This window comes from Strix uralensis, chromosome 4, assembly GCF_047716275.1.
Source record: "Strix uralensis isolate ZFMK-TIS-50842 chromosome 4, bStrUra1, whole genome shotgun sequence".
NCBI classification, from domain to species: domain Eukaryota; kingdom Metazoa; phylum Chordata; class Aves; order Strigiformes; family Strigidae; genus Strix; species Strix uralensis.
The window spans coordinates 114,616,799-114,636,605 of record NC_133975.1 but is presented as its reverse complement, the minus strand read 5'-3'; the positions used below and the strand labels follow the sequence as shown (position 1 = coordinate 114,636,605).

At 40.5% G+C, this 19,807-nt stretch overlaps 1 protein-coding gene across 6 annotated transcripts in view; it reads left to right on the top strand.

Annotated features, from left to right (window-relative positions):
* The first annotated feature begins 7,126 nt into the window (after positions 1-7,126).
* The window catches only part of TTC7B (tetratricopeptide repeat domain 7B), a 146,588-nt gene continuing 133,907 nt past the window's right edge, over positions 7,127-19,807 (top strand). For all 6 annotated transcript variants that reach the window (XR_012628942.1, XM_074868596.1, XM_074868594.1 and 3 more), the window contains exon 1: positions 7,127-7,391. Coding sequence is in view for 5 of the 6 variants with exons in the window: in XM_074868596.1 (XP_074724697.1) it covers positions 7,271-7,391 (121 nt within the window). In the remaining variant the exon portion in view is untranslated. The remainder of the gene's footprint in view (positions 7,392-19,807) is intronic.

Genomic DNA, 19,807 nt, shown 5'->3' with positions numbered 1-19,807 from the left:
AAATACCTAGTCAGACTCTTCAGAGAAAGGAGTTATGACATAGTGGAGTATGTGAAGAGGAAATACTTTGATTTCTGGAGAATCTCAGAAGACACAAGCAGAATTAGTCCTTTTGCCAGTGGGAGCAAGTGTTAGTCAATAGAGTTCTGAAAGGTTGAGTAGGGCCAGCTAAAGTAAGTTGCAGCGTGTAAAGCCAACTGAATATTGCAATAACATAAGAAACGTCCTGCTGAGTCAAACTAATGGGACCAGAAATGCGTACAGCACTCAAGATGCAGGCGTGGCAGAATGATGCCTGCTGCTTTCTTCTCGGTAGCCTTCCTGGTGATGGCTGGTGTTCTGTAGGCTGCCACTGCACAATGCAGCAAGGATTTCAGGGAATTGTCTGATTTTTCTATCTGACATCCTGTGTAGAACAGGCTATCAAATGTAAATCAGTTAGTCTTCTGTAGAGCTTATGTTTGACCAATCCATGTTAACCTGAAAAGCATCCAATCTTGTTTTGGAGACATCAAGACCTGAAGAATCCGCTGCCTCTCTGCTATTCAACCAAATAGTTAATTATCCTGATAGCTTTTAAAAAGATCTAATTTATTACATAAATATTTGTCACAGGTCTCCAACTTTGTGTTCTTATTTTATTTTCTCTATTAATCTATTTGTAAGTGCTGTTTTCTTTACATGAAGTTTAATTTCCAAAACATAAAGCCAGTATTTTTTTGGTTCTGTCAATTATTATGGCAGAGATAGACTGTTGATTGGCCGGATCTCTTAACTCATATTCGCTGTGCAGAAATAGCAGCTAGCACCGCTGTTATGGGGTCCACATTTTGCCAGTTCTTAGTGTTTCTGCCCAATTGGAGAACAGGTCTTGGAATTTGCCCCAGCTGATCCTAGGAAGTGTCCTTCTCTGCTCTCTGATAAGGACCTTGCTTTTGGAACATCGTAATGTAACCTTTGGGACATCATAATGTAACCTTGTATGCAAATTTCCAGGTTTTTCTCTTAGGGTCACACCAGGCTAGGCAGGTGTCTACCAGTGTCTTCTGTCTTCCTTTGGCACAGAGGCACAAGCCCAGTATCCTCACGATGCCCCTGGCATTCCATGAGCTATTCAGAGGGATATGATGAGACAGAACAGGGCAACCCTTTGTTTTAGGACTTTTGTGTGCTAATTCTGGATCTACTGATCTTTAAGACTTCAGTTAATAATGTCCTTGAAAAATCTAATTTAAATGCATGATTTTCATCTTTCCAAACAATGAACAAAAATAGTTGCTGAACACTCTATCTATATCACAAACATTTTTCTTACCTCTGAATAGTAATGAAGTGATGAGGTTTTTAGAATTTTTTTTATCATCTTTGTCCTCAGCAGCTCCCACTCTCTGTGATTCCTCTAATTGATTTAGTTTTTCGTACCCATTTGTCGTAGTACTCACAACATACAGCAATTTCTGTTAATGTTTTAAACTGTAGCCTACAGTTTAGGAGACTACTACAGTGTAGAAACTTTCAGAAATTATATGTAGTTTTCGACTCCCTCTGGTGGTCTGACAACATATTTAATTGCTAATACTGACAGCAACAAGGGAAATGTTTGAATGCAGTATGACACTGTAGATGCTTCAAATTTAACCATCATTTTTTGTCTCAGATGCATTTAAATAACAATGGGGAAAATATTGATGTTTATTAATAAATACAAATAATTTTTATTACCAATGAGTAGCTAGGAACATTGGGGAAAAAAAGAAAATTCAGAGCTTTTCTTCTATGTTACAATTGAATTTAAATGGATTGAATTTAGGAACTGAAGAAGAGATGTAACTTAACTGTTGCCCTCAGTAAATTCAATGTGAGAAACACTCGATCTTCATCTTCTCTTAAGTGGTCACAGAAGTGCAGTTTGAAACAGCAGTTATGTGAAGACAGTGATTCCTACGTAGACAGAAACTGATCTGGGAATAAAACCTAAGTATGACTGTAGTCAATAATGTAATGAAATCAAACAACTGTACTAGAGAGAAAAGCTGCTGCTATTGCTTTGCTAGCTAAAGAGGCTTTACTCAGATTTAATAAGAGGTTCACATTTACTAAAATCTAGTTTTCTAATTTCCTAACATGTAATAGGTATCTTATTTTTGCCGTTAAGAAATAGTTAAAAATGGTACATGACTTATTTTCTGTGCTGGATAGAACAAAAGGAACTGAAAAGCAGTGGGCTAATTGAAGTGTAAGAAGCTTGCATCTTTCTAAAAATACATTTATTTTTTTTTTTAAATCCAGAATAGTTCTATTCTGGACATTTTTTGCATAAATGAGTCAAAAGAATAGGAAAATGTATTTGCCACTGAGGTTCAATTTGTCTAGGAAGATTTTTTTTTAGTTCAAGTGAGAGATTAAACTACAGTCTGGATCACATCTGGAATTTAGCTGAACTGTGTCTATCAGTTTTGTTATTGGGCAAAAAGACAGTGCGGAGACCCTCTTTACCTGCTGCCCTATGACCATCACTGTGTGGGACAACAGTTTGAAATACAGCAGGAAAGAGTTTCACCATGAGTGTAACACAATGGAAGACCCATAATTAGACCTTATCTTGTCTCTTCCCTGAACTTAAAAGTAGCCAAAGCATTTATTTGAAATCCTGAGACCTTTGAACAAGGCTGAAAAGATTTACACTGGCACAATAAACATGAGAAACAGCAAACTACGATATTTTTCTTCCCATTCTGTTTCCTTTTGGTTACTGCATGTTAATACAGGATAGCAATTTTACTAGCAATACAGCTTTGTAATAATACAGTTGTGGAACAAGTAGCAATTCAGATATAAATACATCTATTCAGCTTATAAACAGGACTGAAGCGCATTTTTCAGTTCTGCGAGGTGGCATTTTTTTATGTAGTTGGTTGGGGGTTTTTTGTATGTGTGAATATATGCATTTGTGATGTGGAGGATAATTCCAGAAACAATATGACAGCTTTAAAATGCAGTATGAAACATTGGGCCAAAACAGTATGATTTTAATGTATATTGCCAGTTGAGTGATACTCTTTGTTGCCATTTCACTGGCAATGCCGGTTCCCATTTAGCATGAATGGGCTTGGAAAAGATGTGTTTTGGAGTCTTGACTTTTCATCTTTTGCAGCACAATTAGTAATTAAACTTGAGATTCAGCCTATCAATAAGAATGACTGTTAACACTCATTTATTAAAGATGAAGAATTAATATCAAGGGATTTCATACAGTAGTGAAAAACAAGTATTTGTCTCATTCTACAGGCATACATTCCTTTTTGAGTATCAATCGTACTACCCATTGCTTGACAAGTGCAGTATGAACTGAATCAGTTTGAAAGCGACAAACTACAAAATCAAAAGTCCATTGTGAAGAAAAAAAAAATGCTTTCCAGGTCTCTAGGTTTTTCTGAATTGTTTTGTGTATGATTTTAACTTTCAAAAAGCAGTAAAGGCGTAGTGGTTTATGAAATTATGTACATTCACAGACGTAACTGTTTTACCTTTAAGAAAATAAAACCTTGAAATGTTGAAGTATTTTGATAAAGCATATTTCACTTATATAACTGTATTCCTTGCTATGAGGCAGAGGTGGCAGGTTTGATAATGTGCATGTTATCAAACTGTTGATTTTGCGGATGCTGTTCAGTCTCACTTTGCTTCCCTATAAATTGCATTTTGATACTCTCAAAAAGGAACCAAGTGTCACCAAAATTACTTTCTCTAACAATTTTCATATGGTCTATTCTAAATTTCAGAGATTACTGGCTTCAGTAGGAATGGAGAACTCTGCAGTTACCTCGTTTCACTAACAGGGTTATGCTAACTGAAAAAGAGACTTAGATTCAGTAAAATTCTTGCTTCTATAGTGCTTATGAGTAGTGCACTTCACTGTAGAGAAATTACTTCTCACATTAATGCATTTTGGCCTGAAAATTTTTGCACTTCACAGTTGAGAAAATGCAGACGGTAGTAGGAGTTGAATATGATTGCTTTAAAATACAAATAATATTTGAATTGCATCTCTGATCACTTGCAATAGAACCCATTTAACATCTTACTAGACATTAAAATGTTGATTTGAATTGAAAGATAAGAAATTGGTAAAATAAGGATTTGTGCTGAGGAAAAGCTTTTTAACATTGACTTTTTAATTCTATTTTACACTTTATGGAGATAAAATAAGGACTTCTGTGCTATCTTTTGTAACATATTTCCCTTGAAATCGTCTTTCTGTGATGTATGTTATAGAAACTCTGAGGAAGAAAATAGTTTTAATAATCGGCACCTTGATTAGCAGCTTCAGACAAACTCTACTTGGAAAAAAAACCTCAAGCCACCTGTCAGTGTGCCAGACTAAAGCCAGAGTAATAGGTAAACTTGCATAATAAACACTTCTTCTGTAAACAGTGAAACACTTGCCATTATGCATTGATCCTTTGACACAAATTGGATCTTAAGCTTTGACTAGCCTGTTCTCTCAAGGGCCTCCATACCAGTAAGCTGACTTCAGCAAAGCTGTCATGAAAACATCGTTTTAAACTTTTTTTTTTTTTTAGAATAAAGGAAAACTAGAACAAAGGTGAGGTTTGGTTCCTCCCCTGCCATTTCAGCAGTGAATAGTATTTGCCTAAGAAGCCAGAAATTCAGTCTGGAATAAAACCCAGTCACTTTGTAAGTTTGCTTGCATTTTTTTTTCTCACGTGAGTTCCTAGTATTCCTTCTGAATATGTTATCTTTAAAATGCAAGTACTTTTTGAAATATTTTTTCTAATTCCTTGTTATAGAATGTTTAATATCTTAGATTAAAATGTTCCTTTAAGTCAGTTATTATTCTCTATAACTTTTACATTTTTACCAGTTTAAACCCCCATCACATCTGTTTCTCATAGTTCTGTATGGAGTACTAGTGCAGAAAACTTCTTGATCAGGTTTATTTTCAGGTTACCAGAAGTATCAGAGTACCATATTGGTGTGTTCCTGTGTACTGAAAGTTCCTGTTTCTTCATACCAAACTCATGAAATTGCACTGGAAAGTCCATTGTTTCTCTTAATGCTCTGTGCTTGGAGGGGATTGGAGTGGGAGAGATGGGATAAGACAAAATGGTTGATCAATGCATCCTATTTACTTTTCCTGCATTTTAATTTTCCATCTTTTTCAGATATGAGGTATCTCTATATCTAGCCAGCTACCTCACCTTACAAACAGACCTCCTATTTCTAGCAAAGTGCATGTATGCTTCAGTCTCTGCCAACAGCTTACTAAATAGGCCATTTCCAGAAACCAGCACTTCGTTTCAGTTTGAAAAAATCAGTGGCAATTGACAAAATATGCAGGATCAGACTTCTTTTCTATGTCACTTTTGTGCTATTCATTCCAGATCCATTACTGTATATGATTATTGGTAATCTACTATGGAATCTTCTCAGAGCAGTCTTAGGGATATTGAAGTTTCATTAATGTTAAAGCAGATTTCCTAATTGTTCTGATGTATTTCAAAATATACTAATTCTTTTGCATAGATGTCGCACTTCATAAATAGTAGCTGTTGAGATAATAAGCCTGATGTACTGTTATATAAATATTTTAATACTATTCTTTTGCTGGTAGCTTTTACTGAAATGATGTGATCAGTGCTAACAAAATGTGTTAAAATTGTTGTGCATAGATATGAATAATCTTCATAAGCAAATTAACTCTTTTCAGAAGACGAAATTTTAGTTTTCATAGCCTTTTGTGTAAAAGAACTAGTAGTTATACCAAAGATTTTGAATTATCATTCCTTTCCTGCCTCATTTTTAATTTAATTGTCTTATCTTTCCAGTAAAACACCGTGCTATAATCAGTTTAATGTTCTCTGGATCTTCTGAAACATCATAAGCAAAAAATTCTTTATCGCATATTTCTCCTTCTGCTTTTGTTAGAGGATTAAATCATCTTTTCACTCTGGCAGTACTCCATTGTATTTCTTAAACACTGTTATGTTCTGCTACTGTTTCTATTTCACTTCTTAAAATCTGAAGTATACTTTGTTTGAAATTGGTCTGTAACCTGAAAGTGCTATAACAGAAACTTGATAAAAAAGCAGATTACAATATCTGAATTTTGTGCTATTATGCTTTCAATAGCACTGGGAATGAAAAGTAAATTAGTTGAAACACTGAGAAAGATATTTGATACCTGTCATAAAGGACCTGTTCTTTCTGTCGATGGGCTGTATCCTTATTTTGGGAAAAGTAAACAGCAATTTGCAAGATTTTTCTTCAATGCAGTCTTGGTTTTTTTGCTACATTTTTCAGTGGAAATCAGTCATGGCAGTTATTTTCTGAGGTGTGTGTAAGTTTGTGGAGCTGGTGTGTCACATATGTGTGATGTAGTAGACAAAGATAGATGGTATTTATTGAAAACGTTTCAGTATTTTTATTTCACCCAAATGTTGGAAATGCATTTATTTTCTCAAAATGTAGGGCATAATCTATGTACAGTGCAGATCTTTGTTGTACCCTCTCCTGTTTAACTAAAGGGCAAGTGGGTGCTGCGCTATGGGCCACGCTGAGGCCCCCCTTTCCACGGGGCATCTGTGAAAGTGTCAGCTGAGACTGCAGAGAAAGTGCATGAGGTGTGTGGAGCGTGAAGGCAAAGAGGGAGAATGCCTTTAAATGGGTTAAAAACCTCGGTGAGTGTGGATGAGTGGTTTCAAGGGGAGGGAAGAAGCGACCATTAACGGGCAGGAACTGATTTTGTGTTACCGTTTGGTGGAAGTGGAAAAGTATAGCATGTTCACCATTAGCCTGCGGAAGGATGAGATTAGATTAATTCTCCTTTTTTTTTTTCCTTCTTTCCTCCTCCCCATGTGTAATTATTTTAAAGGACCCGTTCCTGGCGGTGGCTGTAGGAGCCCGGCTGTACCAGCCCTGCTCCCCGCGCCGCGCTCTCGTCGGGCACCCAACGACGACTCCCGCCGGGTGCCGGTCGGGGCCCCGCCCGCGCCTCCCGGGCCCCGCCCGCGCCCGCCGGGCCCCGCCCGCGCCTCCCGGGCCCCACCGCTGCCCGGCAGGTGGCGCCCCTCCCGCCGCTCGGCCGCCAGCGCGGCGCGGGCCGCAGCCCTCAAGTTCCGCCGCTCCGGTCGCCGCTGCCGCCGCCCCGGCGCCCGGTGCCGCCGCCGTCCTTTCCCCGCCTCCCCCTTCCCGCCGCCCCGGGCCCCTTTTCCCCCGCCGGGGCCCATCGGCCCGGCCCGGCCTGGCTATGGCCACCAAGAAGGCGGGCTCGCGGCTGGAGACGGAGATCGAGCGGTGCCGCTCGGAGTGCCAGTGGGAGCGGATCCCCGAGCTCGTCAAGCAGCTCTCGGCCAAGCTCATCGCTAACGGTGCGGCGCAGGGCGGGAGGCGGCAGGCCGCGGCGGAGGGGCCCGCGGGGCGGGGGGGGCCGGCGGCGCTCCTGGACGCAGGGCCCGGCAGGTGCAGCCGGGCGGGCCGCCGTGAGGGGCCTGCGGGCCGCCCCGCGGTGCCCGGGGAGGCGGCGGGGCGTGGGGGCCGCCGGAGGGGCGGGGAGCGGGTCGGGGCGGCGCGGCCCAGCGCAGCGGGAGCCCCGAGGAGGGCGGCGGGGGGGCGGGTGCCGCCGAGGGCCTGACCCCGGCGTGCGGGCGCCTCGGAAATCGGCCCTGGGCGGTGCGCTGGGGCGCTCCCCCCGCGCCTGAGCACCCCAGTGAGGTCCGAGGGAGGCCGCGTTTCGGCCCTGTGGGTTTCCGTCCTGAGCTGCTGAGCAGCCTGACGGCTTAGCGTGAGTGTTGCAGTTTGCTGGCAGAGTGCGTAAAGCCCAAAGCTCGAAATGTCCTTCTGCCTGCACAGCCGGAGTATCTCTACACAGCGTGTTGTATGAAGGCTTCTGTCCTTTTCTTAAAAACATAGCCCAGCAATATAGTGCAGCTTCATTTATTTTCTTATAAAAGCTATGAATGCTTTGCTTGGTCTCTTTATTTCTTACATCACAAACTTTTAAACGTTTTAACTGAAGCAGGTGAAAAGCAGTGCTTTGTTCTGAGGTATGGAAGTGCCTACCGAACAAGGGACATGCAGGGAAGTTCTTCTCTTTGGCATGGATGCCTTCATTCTGTGTGTGAGCAAAGACATGAGGACAGTATCTACCTCTCTGAGCTCATTGATTTGTTTGAGGTGGACCTGGAGGTATTTTTAGAGAGAAATCAAGTCTGCAGAGACAGAACTTGGGCTGAATTCAAAGGTGGTAAGTTAACATAGAGGATGAGGCGTAAGCCTGGTGTCACTGGCAGTGTGTTGCAAAGACAGTGATAGCTCTGCACGTTTAGGCAGGGAAGAAAACTGCGTGATTCAGCTCTATAGAAATACAAATAAAAGAGGAGAAGCCTGACTCAAAGTAAAAAGAAGAGAGAGAAAAGATAGATGGATGGGTAGTAGATAACCTTACATGCGTTGGCCCTAAAAACAACTGAGTGATCATCCTGAAACACACTGGTTTCTAAAATAAAAATAAAAATAAACACAGGTGAAAAGGTGGAAGGTATCATGTTTAGTTTAAGGACATGCTTCGCTGAGTTATAGACTATGAACTAGTTAGAGATCAGTTCAAGCAAAGGCAAATGGTTTTTGTCTGGTTGAGAAGCATGATCTTCATAGTTTTAAGATGTGCTAAAGTATTTCAGACAGGCAGGGAGAGCTAGGCAGAAGCTGTTATTGACAGTTTGACTTACATTTCTCTGACCTGGGTGCTTTTTACCGAACAAGCATATCAGATAAGATTATGCAGTCTGCATAATTTTGAGCTTCAGTGATTTTCCTATTATGGTATCTTCTAGATTCTGTACCAGTCAAAATACAAATTTTTGGAGCATTTCCTGATCTTTAAAACATGGGAAAGTATCATATGTAGATTTTTGTCTCTTACTGACAGCACAGGAATGATTAAATCAATGCCTGTGGCTTCTGAGTTCTAGCTAACTGAGAACATCAACAGCCAGTAAACTAACTGATCATAAGGGACTCTTCTTTTGTAGTGGAGTAACACAGGAAAAGAGTAATTCACTTAATGAAATACATGCCTCTGCTGTTGAGAGTGTCTAAAACTGTAAGTTTGTGTTCTAGATCCTGGTGTACCTAACAGGTTGCAGGCCAAGGTTATCAGCTGGTGAGACTGTGAAGAAGAGACAAGGCCTCTGTTCCAGCCATGAAGAGAGATGTGAACTGAAAGGTGCTCCAACATGTATCCCTGTTGTTAGTTAATCTAAGCAGTTATTGAAGAAAAATTACTCGGAATTTTCCTGCTTCCTTCTGTAGTAATGTTCAGTTTTACAAATTAGCTAGGGAATGGATAATGGAAGATCTGGTTTTTGGCTGAATGTGCAACAATATGTCATAGGAATGATTTAAAAGCGTGAGAGGAAGAAAAAGGGGAGAGCATCTTCATTCTGTCCATATATTGGTGTCTAGGGAGTTGGCTCTGACTCCTGAATGCTGGAGCGTTTTAACTGAGGATATCAACATTGCTAGGAATAGGGTTTATTGCTCTTTGAACACAGGTAGGAAGGAATCCTTTGGGGAAGCCCTCCTGTAATCTCTTAAATCTTGCACTATTGCAAAAGAATAGATTGTTACTTTACCAGGACTTAATCACATCTCCTGTTTGGAAATGGGGATTAGAGAACTTGACAGAAATTGTAATGGGATGAATTATTATTTGGGCTGTCTTGCATTGATATAGTATTTCCTATTATCAAGTTCCTATCCCTTGAAGCTTGCAACCCAAATTAGATGAAGGAAGAAATAGCAATGGCAGCTCCCAGGAGGAAGGTCCGTGTGGATGCATAAAGCAATAATATATACTTCTGGAGAAGCGCAGCACTTGAGAGGTGCAGTATTTTGAGGGGACTTGATTATTGTATTGTTTGTTCTGCTGATGGAGCCTGTCTACTCCCTCACAGAATTAGGGGTCTGAATAAAACCTGACAGTGGATCAAATATAAATGACAGTTTGCGTAGGATTTTGGGTGCACAGAAATGGGACTTAACTAGAACCAATTTCTGTATCTGGATTGTATTCGAATGGCTTTGTGAGCTTACTGAGCTTTAAGATAAAGAGGGAAGAGAAATGTTAATGGATTGGTCACTGCTTTTGCTATTCTATTAGTAATAGTCACAGTTCGGATTATGGAAAATGTGTGCTCTGTGTCAAGCCTGTGACTTGCATTGTTTTTCACAAAGGGTAGATGGATGAAAGATGGGCCTTTCCTGACTTGGAGTTGTTAGGTACTTATCCAGTTTGTATTACATTTCTTTCCTTCAGAACCAGGGCTCAGCAGCAGTAATGAGATTCAGGTCATGTAACACAAATCTCTGTTTGAGCTCTTGCTTCATCAGCACTCTGGTAAAAGTTTGGGTCAGAACCATTATGTGCAGGTGTGGTGGGTTGGCCTTGGCTAGCAGCAGATGCCCACCCAGCTGCTTAGTCTCGGCCTTTCCTTAGTGGTGCAGGGGCAGAAAATAGGATGAGAAGACTCATAGCTTCAGATAAAGACAGGGAGATCACTTACTAATTACTGTTGTGAGCAAAACAGGCTGGACTTGGGGAAAATTAATTTGTTGCCAGTTAAAATAGTTTCAGATAGTAAGAAACAGAAAGACAGGCATGAAAGCAACACTTTTCCTCCCCCCTTTCCCAGGCTCAATTTCATTCCTGTGCTCATCCCCACGTGGGGGGCAAAGGGGTTACAGTCCGTGTGAGGTGCTTTCTTTCGGCTGCTCCTTCCTTCTCACTTTTTCCTCTGCTCTGGTGTGGTCTTCCCACTGGCTGCAGTCCTTCAGGAAAAAAATCTGCGCTGTCACAGGCTCTCCATGTGCCACAGTTTTTCAGGGCATATCCACCTGCTCCAGCTTGGGTCCTTCCCAGGCTGCGGTGGTGGATATCTGCTCTGGCACCTGGAGCACCTCCTCCCCCTCCTTCTCTGACCTTGGTGTTCCTTCTGCTGTTTCTCACTCCTTTTGTTCCCTCCTCCTCTCTGTGGCATTTTCTGCCCTTTCTTAAATACACTTTCCCAGAGGTGCTGCCAGCTTCACTGAGGGGCTTAGCTGGGTCCTGCTGTGGGTCCACTGGAGCCATCTGGGCCTGGGACAGGGCAGCCTCTGGCCTCTTCCCACAGGGGCCACCCCTGCAGCCCCCCCCTGCTGCCAGCACCTTGCCTTTTACAGCCAGTACAGCAGGATTTACAAAACCTGTAGCATTGTGCTACTCTGAGGTTCACGAAGATGTAGTCCTTGGTTAGTCTGTAGGCTGTTCTGTTGCAAGAAAGGTGCTGTCCTTAGGTGTTCACATCTTGAGTATCGCTTCTCAGATGGAACTGAGACAGACCCCAAGTTGTTAGAAATAAAATCTTAAAGCAATTTTCACTAATGAAACTTTGTGAGTGCTCCCAACTGCTTAACTAACTTAAAAAGGTTCCTTCTAAGAAAGTGATCTGAAGAAATTTTGATTCCATTTGTTGAATTTTGTCTAACATTGCAAATGAACAGCATGGTGGTGAAGCACAGTCATGAGAGATAGCAAAAGCTCCAAGTACAAAATTGCTTGTTCACAGATTACTGGAAGAGGTAAAATAGTAAATATTGAATATCTGAAATGAGTGAAAATGTATTTTAAAGTGTGCCCAGAATTGGGAAGCATTGGTTATAGGATTCTTCAATATTTTAAGCCAGTCTGAATGGGCCACTTTATTTAATAAAGGCCTTAATCTGTAGGAGAACCATGTACAACTTTGTCTTGGAAGACTTGGTTTGCCATCAAAACCATAGTTGTGTGAATGAAATGCAACATGCCATAAGAGAAAGATTTTTCTCTAAGATCGGTCTGGTGTAGCAGTCCCCAGAATAGTTGGTGATGACCACAGTACTTTGATGTTAATGATCACATATATTTAAAATCCCCATCACTTTTTTCATTAAAAGCTTTTATTTTTTTAAGAGATTTGTAAAGTTGCTCTTTTCAAATATTGAAAAATAAGACTTGTGAAACACCAGTGATGATTGTTTTTCAGTAAGTTTATCAAAATGTTGGTTTTACAGATGACTCATATTTTAGTGAAGTGTTCAGGTTCATGAGGATTGTGTTTTGAAACCTCTCTGCAACAGTTTTAATGAGAGTATCACGTCATTCATAGCTTTGGGCATTGGGATTCTCAGGGTGCCTGGAAATTTGTGGTGTTTGATAATTTTGGAAGCTAGCAATCACATTTCAAAGCTGATTGCAAGTTTGTCATGAATTTCTGATGAAACAGTAGCGTTTCAAAGGAAGCGGCTACAATGGACTTCAATATGAAGGTTGTGTGTGCTCAGAGCATTCTCAGGACATCAGTGCTCTAATATTGTCTTTCCTTCCTTTGGAAACACAGCGAGGAAACCTGAGGTCAGTTCAGTGGCAAGCTGAATGGATAAAATAAAGGATCCGTGAATTTCCACTGGTATTTCCGACCATTCATTGTTGCTGCAATTGGAACATGACCTTGTTCAAGTTCAGTGAGATGTATGGCTCTGTCAGGAAAAGCACTGAGGAGGCAAATTTTTATAGTTCAAGTGAGGTAGAATGATGTAGTTCTGTAGAAACCTTAGCCAGTGTGAAATATTGCATTACTGTGGGGAGAGAATGCATGCCCTAGAAGTTCGCGGATCTATACGCTACCAAAAGCGTTGTGACATTGCCATGAAAATAGAACATTACCTACAGGTATCCAGTTTGTTGATGGAAATACACCAGCCTTTTACACACTGCTTTCTTACCAGTTGAATTTCTTACTACCATTACTATCCCATTTCTGTTTGTTGTTTTGTGTGTCATCTTTTCTCTGACTGCTTTTCTTGTCAACACCGTGTTTATATAGTTTCTTATTATACCTTTCCTCACATTTAGCCTTGCAGAATAAGGGAGCAGAGAGGACTTAGGAGCAAAGTAGCAAAACCAAAGGTTCAGGAAGTGTTTTTTGTTTGTCACTTTCTATACTGCTTCTTTATCTGGATATAAGTAGGATGTAAAAATAAAAACATCAGTTTTCATTTGTTTTGCTCCCTTGTGCAAGACCTCAGATGGATAGTTAAAGCTTATCCTCAGAGTAAACCAGGCATTTCTAAACCTCTTAGGACTCATGCCCTACTTAGAAGGTGTTTATCAAATCTGTGTGGTTTTTATACATACACCTTGTAATGCAGTTTATATATGCAAAGCTTTCTGAAGAGACTACATCTCTACCAGAAGAGTTTGCAGACCATGATGTGACATGTATTTTTGCATTTCCACAAAGGTGGAAATGAAGGTCTCTTCGTTTGTTATCTTTTTTGTTTTCCTTCCATTGCGTTCACTATCATATTTACAGAACAAGCATACTAAGGAGACACATTTTTCTGAATGAAGACCAAAGATGGTGACAGTACTAAGATGGATTGTCTTATTTTTGACTGACAGCTTTGTTTCTTCAGATAACCAGGGGTGTTACAACAGTGTAAGTGATGATGTAGATCTGCTGCTTGTATTCCAACTGACTTGCCATCTGGAAGAGAAGATGCTAGCGTAGTCAGTATGATTTCACAAGTAACCAAGCTGGTCTGACACCTTGCTGCTACTGCGTGGAGTAGCTCTTTTATCTTACCTTTACTCAAGCTGCCCCTTCTCTATGCAGTTTTGCCTGGTTACATATTCCTGGCCTCTCCCTTGTGTTGATGAATGCCAGAGGTGGAACTTACTGTGCTGGGCCAACAGAAAACTCAATGCTGCTTTTTCTGGGATTAGTTTCTGCTGGCTTACTGAGCTGATTTGCCTCCCACAGGGGTCTGAAGAGTGTAACAGCTGGTGGAAATTGAAGTGGCAGCAGCCAGTGAAGGGCAAAGGCGAGAGCAACTTTCTTCTCCAATTGTGAGGAAGCATGTAATTGGTCTCAGTAGAATGAACGTCTGGGTATTTGGAGCTTATAGCTGCTTATGTTTATAAGGATACTTCCATATATTATGAATGTAATTATTTTAGAAATTAGACATCTCACATATTAATGTTGGGTTGGTAGCACTCTGTTGCTTTGTTTAAAAGTTTTAAGAAGAAATGGTAGCCTGACTTATCAGTGTATATATACTGGTATATGTCTGTATCATAGCTGCTCTAGGTTCCTTTGACCTAACTTCAAGGGTTAAAGTTTAGTATTAACTTTTCTATAGGGAAAGAAGGTCATTAGCATAAACTCAGGATGATTGCTACCACTTTTGTTTGAGTTTGATTTGCATGGTAGTAAAGAAGGGGGCAGAAGGTCCTTAACCATGCCAAATGTGGGCCATTCTCCTTCCCTGGACAAATCTGGGCCATTCCCCCTTCCTGCAAATCTGTCTTGTAAATAATCAGAGTTTAGAATGGGATGGTTACATTCTCTGAAATTTTCTCTGCCCTGAACATGATTTAGTTGGTGATCTTATAAGGAAGGACTGAAGACAATAACTTTGTAAAAAGCAAAGTGGCAGGATGTAGAGATAAATTGGAAGGAGTGAGGATGTCTGGCTAATAGTGCTATGGTTGTTGGTAGCTAGACCTTTAATCATTGGGGAGCATTTGATCTCTGCTCCAGGCTCTGGAGGAAGGGTGGTGAATCTGGGCATTTCTCTGGTGTCAGCAAATGTGTGGCAGAAGGTGTAGGGGCAGTTACTAGTAAACTGCTCTGATCAGAGATGTTATCAGTGGCTCTGCTGCTTTAGGAGATGTTGCATGAGTTTCTTCAAGTTCCCACCCCGCTGGTGATCTGTGTGTGATTGACATGATTCCACTCAAAATGTGTATGCATAAACAGAAATCCTTTACTATAATCTCATATTATCTTCAAGAGAAAGGAATGCATGAAAGGTGGTAATTTTTTTTTTTAATGTAGTTGTAAAGTAATTTTAAATCTACTTTTTACAGATTTTGCTACAACTTTACGGTGTGTATGCTGGTTTTTTTTCCAGCTGGATCTTGGTTCATTCAGTTCATGGGATAGACCAGCCTCTAGAGATAGAGCTGTACATCTTAAGGCTAGAATCAAATACTTTGTCAAATCACTCATTCTGTCTTTATAATTGTCTTGATCACTGCTAGTGGAATTATCACATGAAAAATCTGTAAAATCTGTAATATTGTAGTAGGAAGCAAGCTGCATGCCTTAAGCACTCTGTTACTAAGTTTGTCACCCATATTAGTATTCTGTAGAGATGGCATATTAACAATGATTAATCAACAACTCGAGTTTTGATACAGCTGCTCTACAGCTGATGTTTCTGATGTGTAAGATGTAAAGGGTGATATAGCAAAGGAAGGACTTTTAAACGTCTGCTTGTCTGGAAAAGAGGAGAGGATCAGGATCTAACTCTAGCAGATACTTAGGAGTTTTTTCTCTGAAAGTAGATCCTGAATGTTTAAGCTCTTCTGAAAGAGAGGAGGAAATAAAAGAGGACTTATGTGTTACAGTATTTGGCAAATGCTGCTCTTCCACTGTTAAGTTCTCCCTTTAAGCGCTTAATCTGAAATTATGTATTGTTCTGTTTTGGTTACTTCCTGGGCTATATGAATTAGAGCTTCCCCTTTATTAGCACAAAGGAGTAGTCTTCTCAGCCTTGAGCTTGTTAGATGCTGGAGCCACAGTGCAGACAGCTCCTTGGGGAACTGACACCTATTATGTAGTTATGCAGAGTCCAGAGGTGCAGGGTGTTGCCGGGGTTCACAGAAGACTTACCCTTCCTCTTCCCAAAAGGAGGTGCAAACTGTGCTCCTTTCACAAAAAGTGGGTGGAAAATTTGTTTTGGCTCTAGACAAATCCTGAATGCAGCTCATCTCAGCCCAGTAACTTGTTTTATCTCCATAAAACTTTTGCAAAGGCAACTAAGATAGGATAACACCAACTTCCAGGCCCTCCCCCCCCTTTTTTTTTCCCCTGCAGTTAATTATGTGAACAAGTTGTTGCTTATCTTTCAAGTGTGCCTTATTTCAAATTCAGGTTTGCCTGTGCTCAGCTACCAGCCACGCTTCTGTTTTTACCATTTAATTATAGTCTCTGTACCTTAATGGGGAGAAAACACTGTGCATTAATCAAGGCTTTAATGGGATTGCTTTAGAGCCAGGTTTAAGGAGAGGCAGAAGTACAGGATGTACTGCTTTTAGAACAGCTGATAGAACTTTGAAAAAAACCCCAACAAACCAACAAAGTTGCTAGAAGATGTTTTCTGCCTTAAAATTGGTGGTTATGTACCCGAGACAGTGATCTCTGAGAGTGACAAGTGTAGGTTACTGCCTTTCAAGAACTTACATGAGGTTTCCCAGGTGGAGCAAGTGGGGGAGGAAGAGGATGAGAAGAGGCTGGTTTTTGTGAGTGACTGGCTTTTGGAAATGGTAGAGAACTGCAGGATCTCTTCTGGGGAACAGAGGTTCATCTGTGTGCTTTTCTCTGAGCTTTGGGTCATCCCATAGATGAAAAAATGTCCCTTTTCTGACCTGACAAATAATCAGTGATTAATACAGACAGAAGGGAGTGAAAGTGCGAACCAAAATCTCTAGATGGTGAGGTTTAGGAGTAAGGAAGTGTTCCTGATGTATAAGAAGTTGGGCAGAGTCAAGATCTCTTCAATCTCTTAATTTGTTTTTTTTTTGTCAACCATTTTCTTTACCTTCTTGGAAGAACACGAGTTGGATTCTGTTGTCATCATCTGTCAAATTTGCACTGTGCTGCAGTGTAGCTGTTTGGTAAAGCATGGACAAGAGCCACTGTCCCCATGACTTGGTTTGGTTTTGCCTTCCATCTAAACAGTCTCTAGTCTTTTTTGTTGTTGTTAGTAGCGACAAGGAAACTGGTTTGTCCTTTGAGACCCAAATCGTGACAAGAAGCAAGATTGACAGGAATTCCTAGCTATCACAGCATGTGCTTTTCCTGTTCTTCCAAGTCATTCTTTGATCTTCTTTGTAACCTAAACAAAACATAAATGGAAAGAAGCTAAATTTTGATCATTCTCCCTCAGTGTGGTTACTAGAACTGTTCCCAGTTAAACACCCAGAGATGATGGTAAACCTGTTTCCCACACTTCATGCTTCCCCGTCTTGGTTATGACCCACCTCCCTTATTTCTTGGTTTTATGTTGCATTTGGCTGAATGGGCCAAGTTTAATTCAAACATAAACTTTATCAATAATCTAGATGATACGTTGTGGTTGTCCTGACTTGATTATTTACTCTTCTGATGGTATTAACATTTCACAAAATTTGGGAGTGTGAATATTAAAATAAAAAAAGCCATAAAAATAATATAATTTGAAACAGTTGCGGCACTTTTTCATTCTTCTCAATATGTACCCTCATAAAATAAATTTCTGTCATAGTGGTACTTTGGAAATAAACTTGCATATGCATAAATAGTCTGCAAAGCCTATAATGTTTTTCTTCAAAGTGAGTTTTGGCTGTCAAGCAGGAAAATTGCCTAGATAATGCATAGCAGCACACTAAAAGGGTGCCATGCCCTCTGTGTACTTACAAGGCAGAGGAGTGAATGAACGTGCATAATTAAAAGTGTTAATAAGTAGAGTTAAGTTTCTTTGAGCAGCTGACTGTATTTTCTGCTTCTGGTTTTACATGTGTATTGTCTGCATCAGTCTGCAGCTTTTCTGCCAGGAGTGCCTGTTGGTCTGCACATGTTCTCTAGCTACTCTTCTACTGTCCCCAGAGACCTGACTGGACAAGATCCTGGTCTAGTTGATCTTGCTTGGAGCAGGGGTGTTGGGCATGAAGGTCTCGAGATGTCCCTTCCAACCTCAGCCATCCTGTGATGCTGTGAATTCTTGCTACTTAGTAGTGATTGATGGAATCATAAGTGACATCTGTATGTTCATATATTGTTTTTCTTTAATGTAAACCTTGTATATGTAAATGTAATGTAAACCTTCAATTTAGGTAACTTCTGGTCAGAGTTCCTTGAATGAGCACTTGGAGACTTTTGCTAATATTCCTCTTCAGGTACAGCCAGTGTTCTTAATGACTGTTAAATGCATCATGAACAAAGCAGATGTCTTTGTTTTAAGCGTATGGTCAACTTGTTCCCAGTTAGAAAACATGTGTTTCATGCTGTTTCTGCCAGATGAATATAAAATCAGCTCTGAAGCCAGGATTTCCAGATCTTCCTCTGTAAGAAAGCTCCATTTTAAAATGCCCTTCTTAATAAATGTTCTGTAGGATGCTATAAGATTTTTCTCCTCTTCAGCTGTTTTTACAGAAACTTTACTCTGAAATTTTTGTCTGGGTACTGTATGGAGCCATTGACCCCTTTGGGATCCTTCTTGCTGCATCCCACTCCTGGATAAAAATTCCTCAGTTTGTTTTTTAGATTTAGGCATAATGATAATCCAACATGTTTTAGGAAGTCTGAGGAAAAATCCTCTCAAAATTGCAACTTGCAGCCCTTCAGGTACTCTGAGCCTTCAGTTTTACCTTTAGAGAGAATAAGAGTTTTAGGGACTGAGTAGGAGGAGTTTCTTTTCTCACTCCCAAACTAGTTTTCCTTTGGGAAGATTTGAAGCACCAGAACAGTGATTACGAGGCAAGTCTTGACTTGCTGGAATCCTGCACATCAATTTATGGTCCCACTGGGATACTGGAAATCTCATACTTGTTCTCTTTACCCCTTGACCCTTTCCTCCCCTGCTTTTTTATTTTTAGTCCTGAGTTAAGACTTGAGATTTTATTTCTTTCTCTTTCTGGAATCCAGTACAGGGCAGGTGAAGCAGCAGCATCTTCTGTTCTTACAACTCCGTGTTTCATCCAGTTGATCTCACCTCATGCAGTATCTTCATTTGGAACTAATGGTAACGGTGATCTTTAGACTTCAATGCATTTGGACAACTGTGCTTTTCAAGAGTCTGAAATACTGAAGATTTTGGTGGAGAGTAGATGAAGTGATACAACATGCTTCTAGATTTGTTGTCTGCTTGCTTACAAGGAAAGATTAAAGTTTGTTTGGCCAGTCACCTCAGATTCTGTAGCTAGTTTGCTCTGTATTTTCTGTTCCTAAATACTTCCTATTCAAATTCAGATCCTCATGGCTTGAGTCTGAGGTTGAGCCTCTTTGCTTAAATCTTTGTGGTAGGAGATTTTATCCTAATTCTGTTCATTTTTCTTGCAGCTGTGCAATTCAGAAGAGAGTGAAACAAAACACTAAAAATACTTCTTTTAATCTATGCCATTTGGCATATAAGGAAGAAAACACCATTTTCCCCCATACTCTTTCTCTAGATGTTAAGCTGTCGAGGCTCCGTAACATGTAACTGTCTTTGTTAGTACACGATCATGGGTGTTCTTGCTAGTGCACCACAGCAGTATGACATGGATGTTTCATTGCAGAGGAACATCTTGTGCATGGAGCCTGGATACCAGGAGCAGGGTTGTTGATAGTTGTTGCCACAGGGGTGATAGCAACTGTTACCTGTGAGAGGCATGTTTGCATCCTACCTTTCAAGTATTTTCTTGTGATGTTAAAAATAAACGGAAATAAATAATTATCAGGCCCTTTTAAAAAAATACTACATTTTCTGCATTAATAGTAGGAACACTTGAGAAACCACATAGATAGTAGCTGTGTCCTAAATAACCTTCAGTGTTTTGATTTGGTTTTTATCCAAGACTGTTGAACCACCACAGGAAAAGTAATACTTTAACAAAGCAGCTGTTTGGTACTCCCTAGAACAACAGGTAGCAGGCTCATTAGTTATATCAAGAACACTT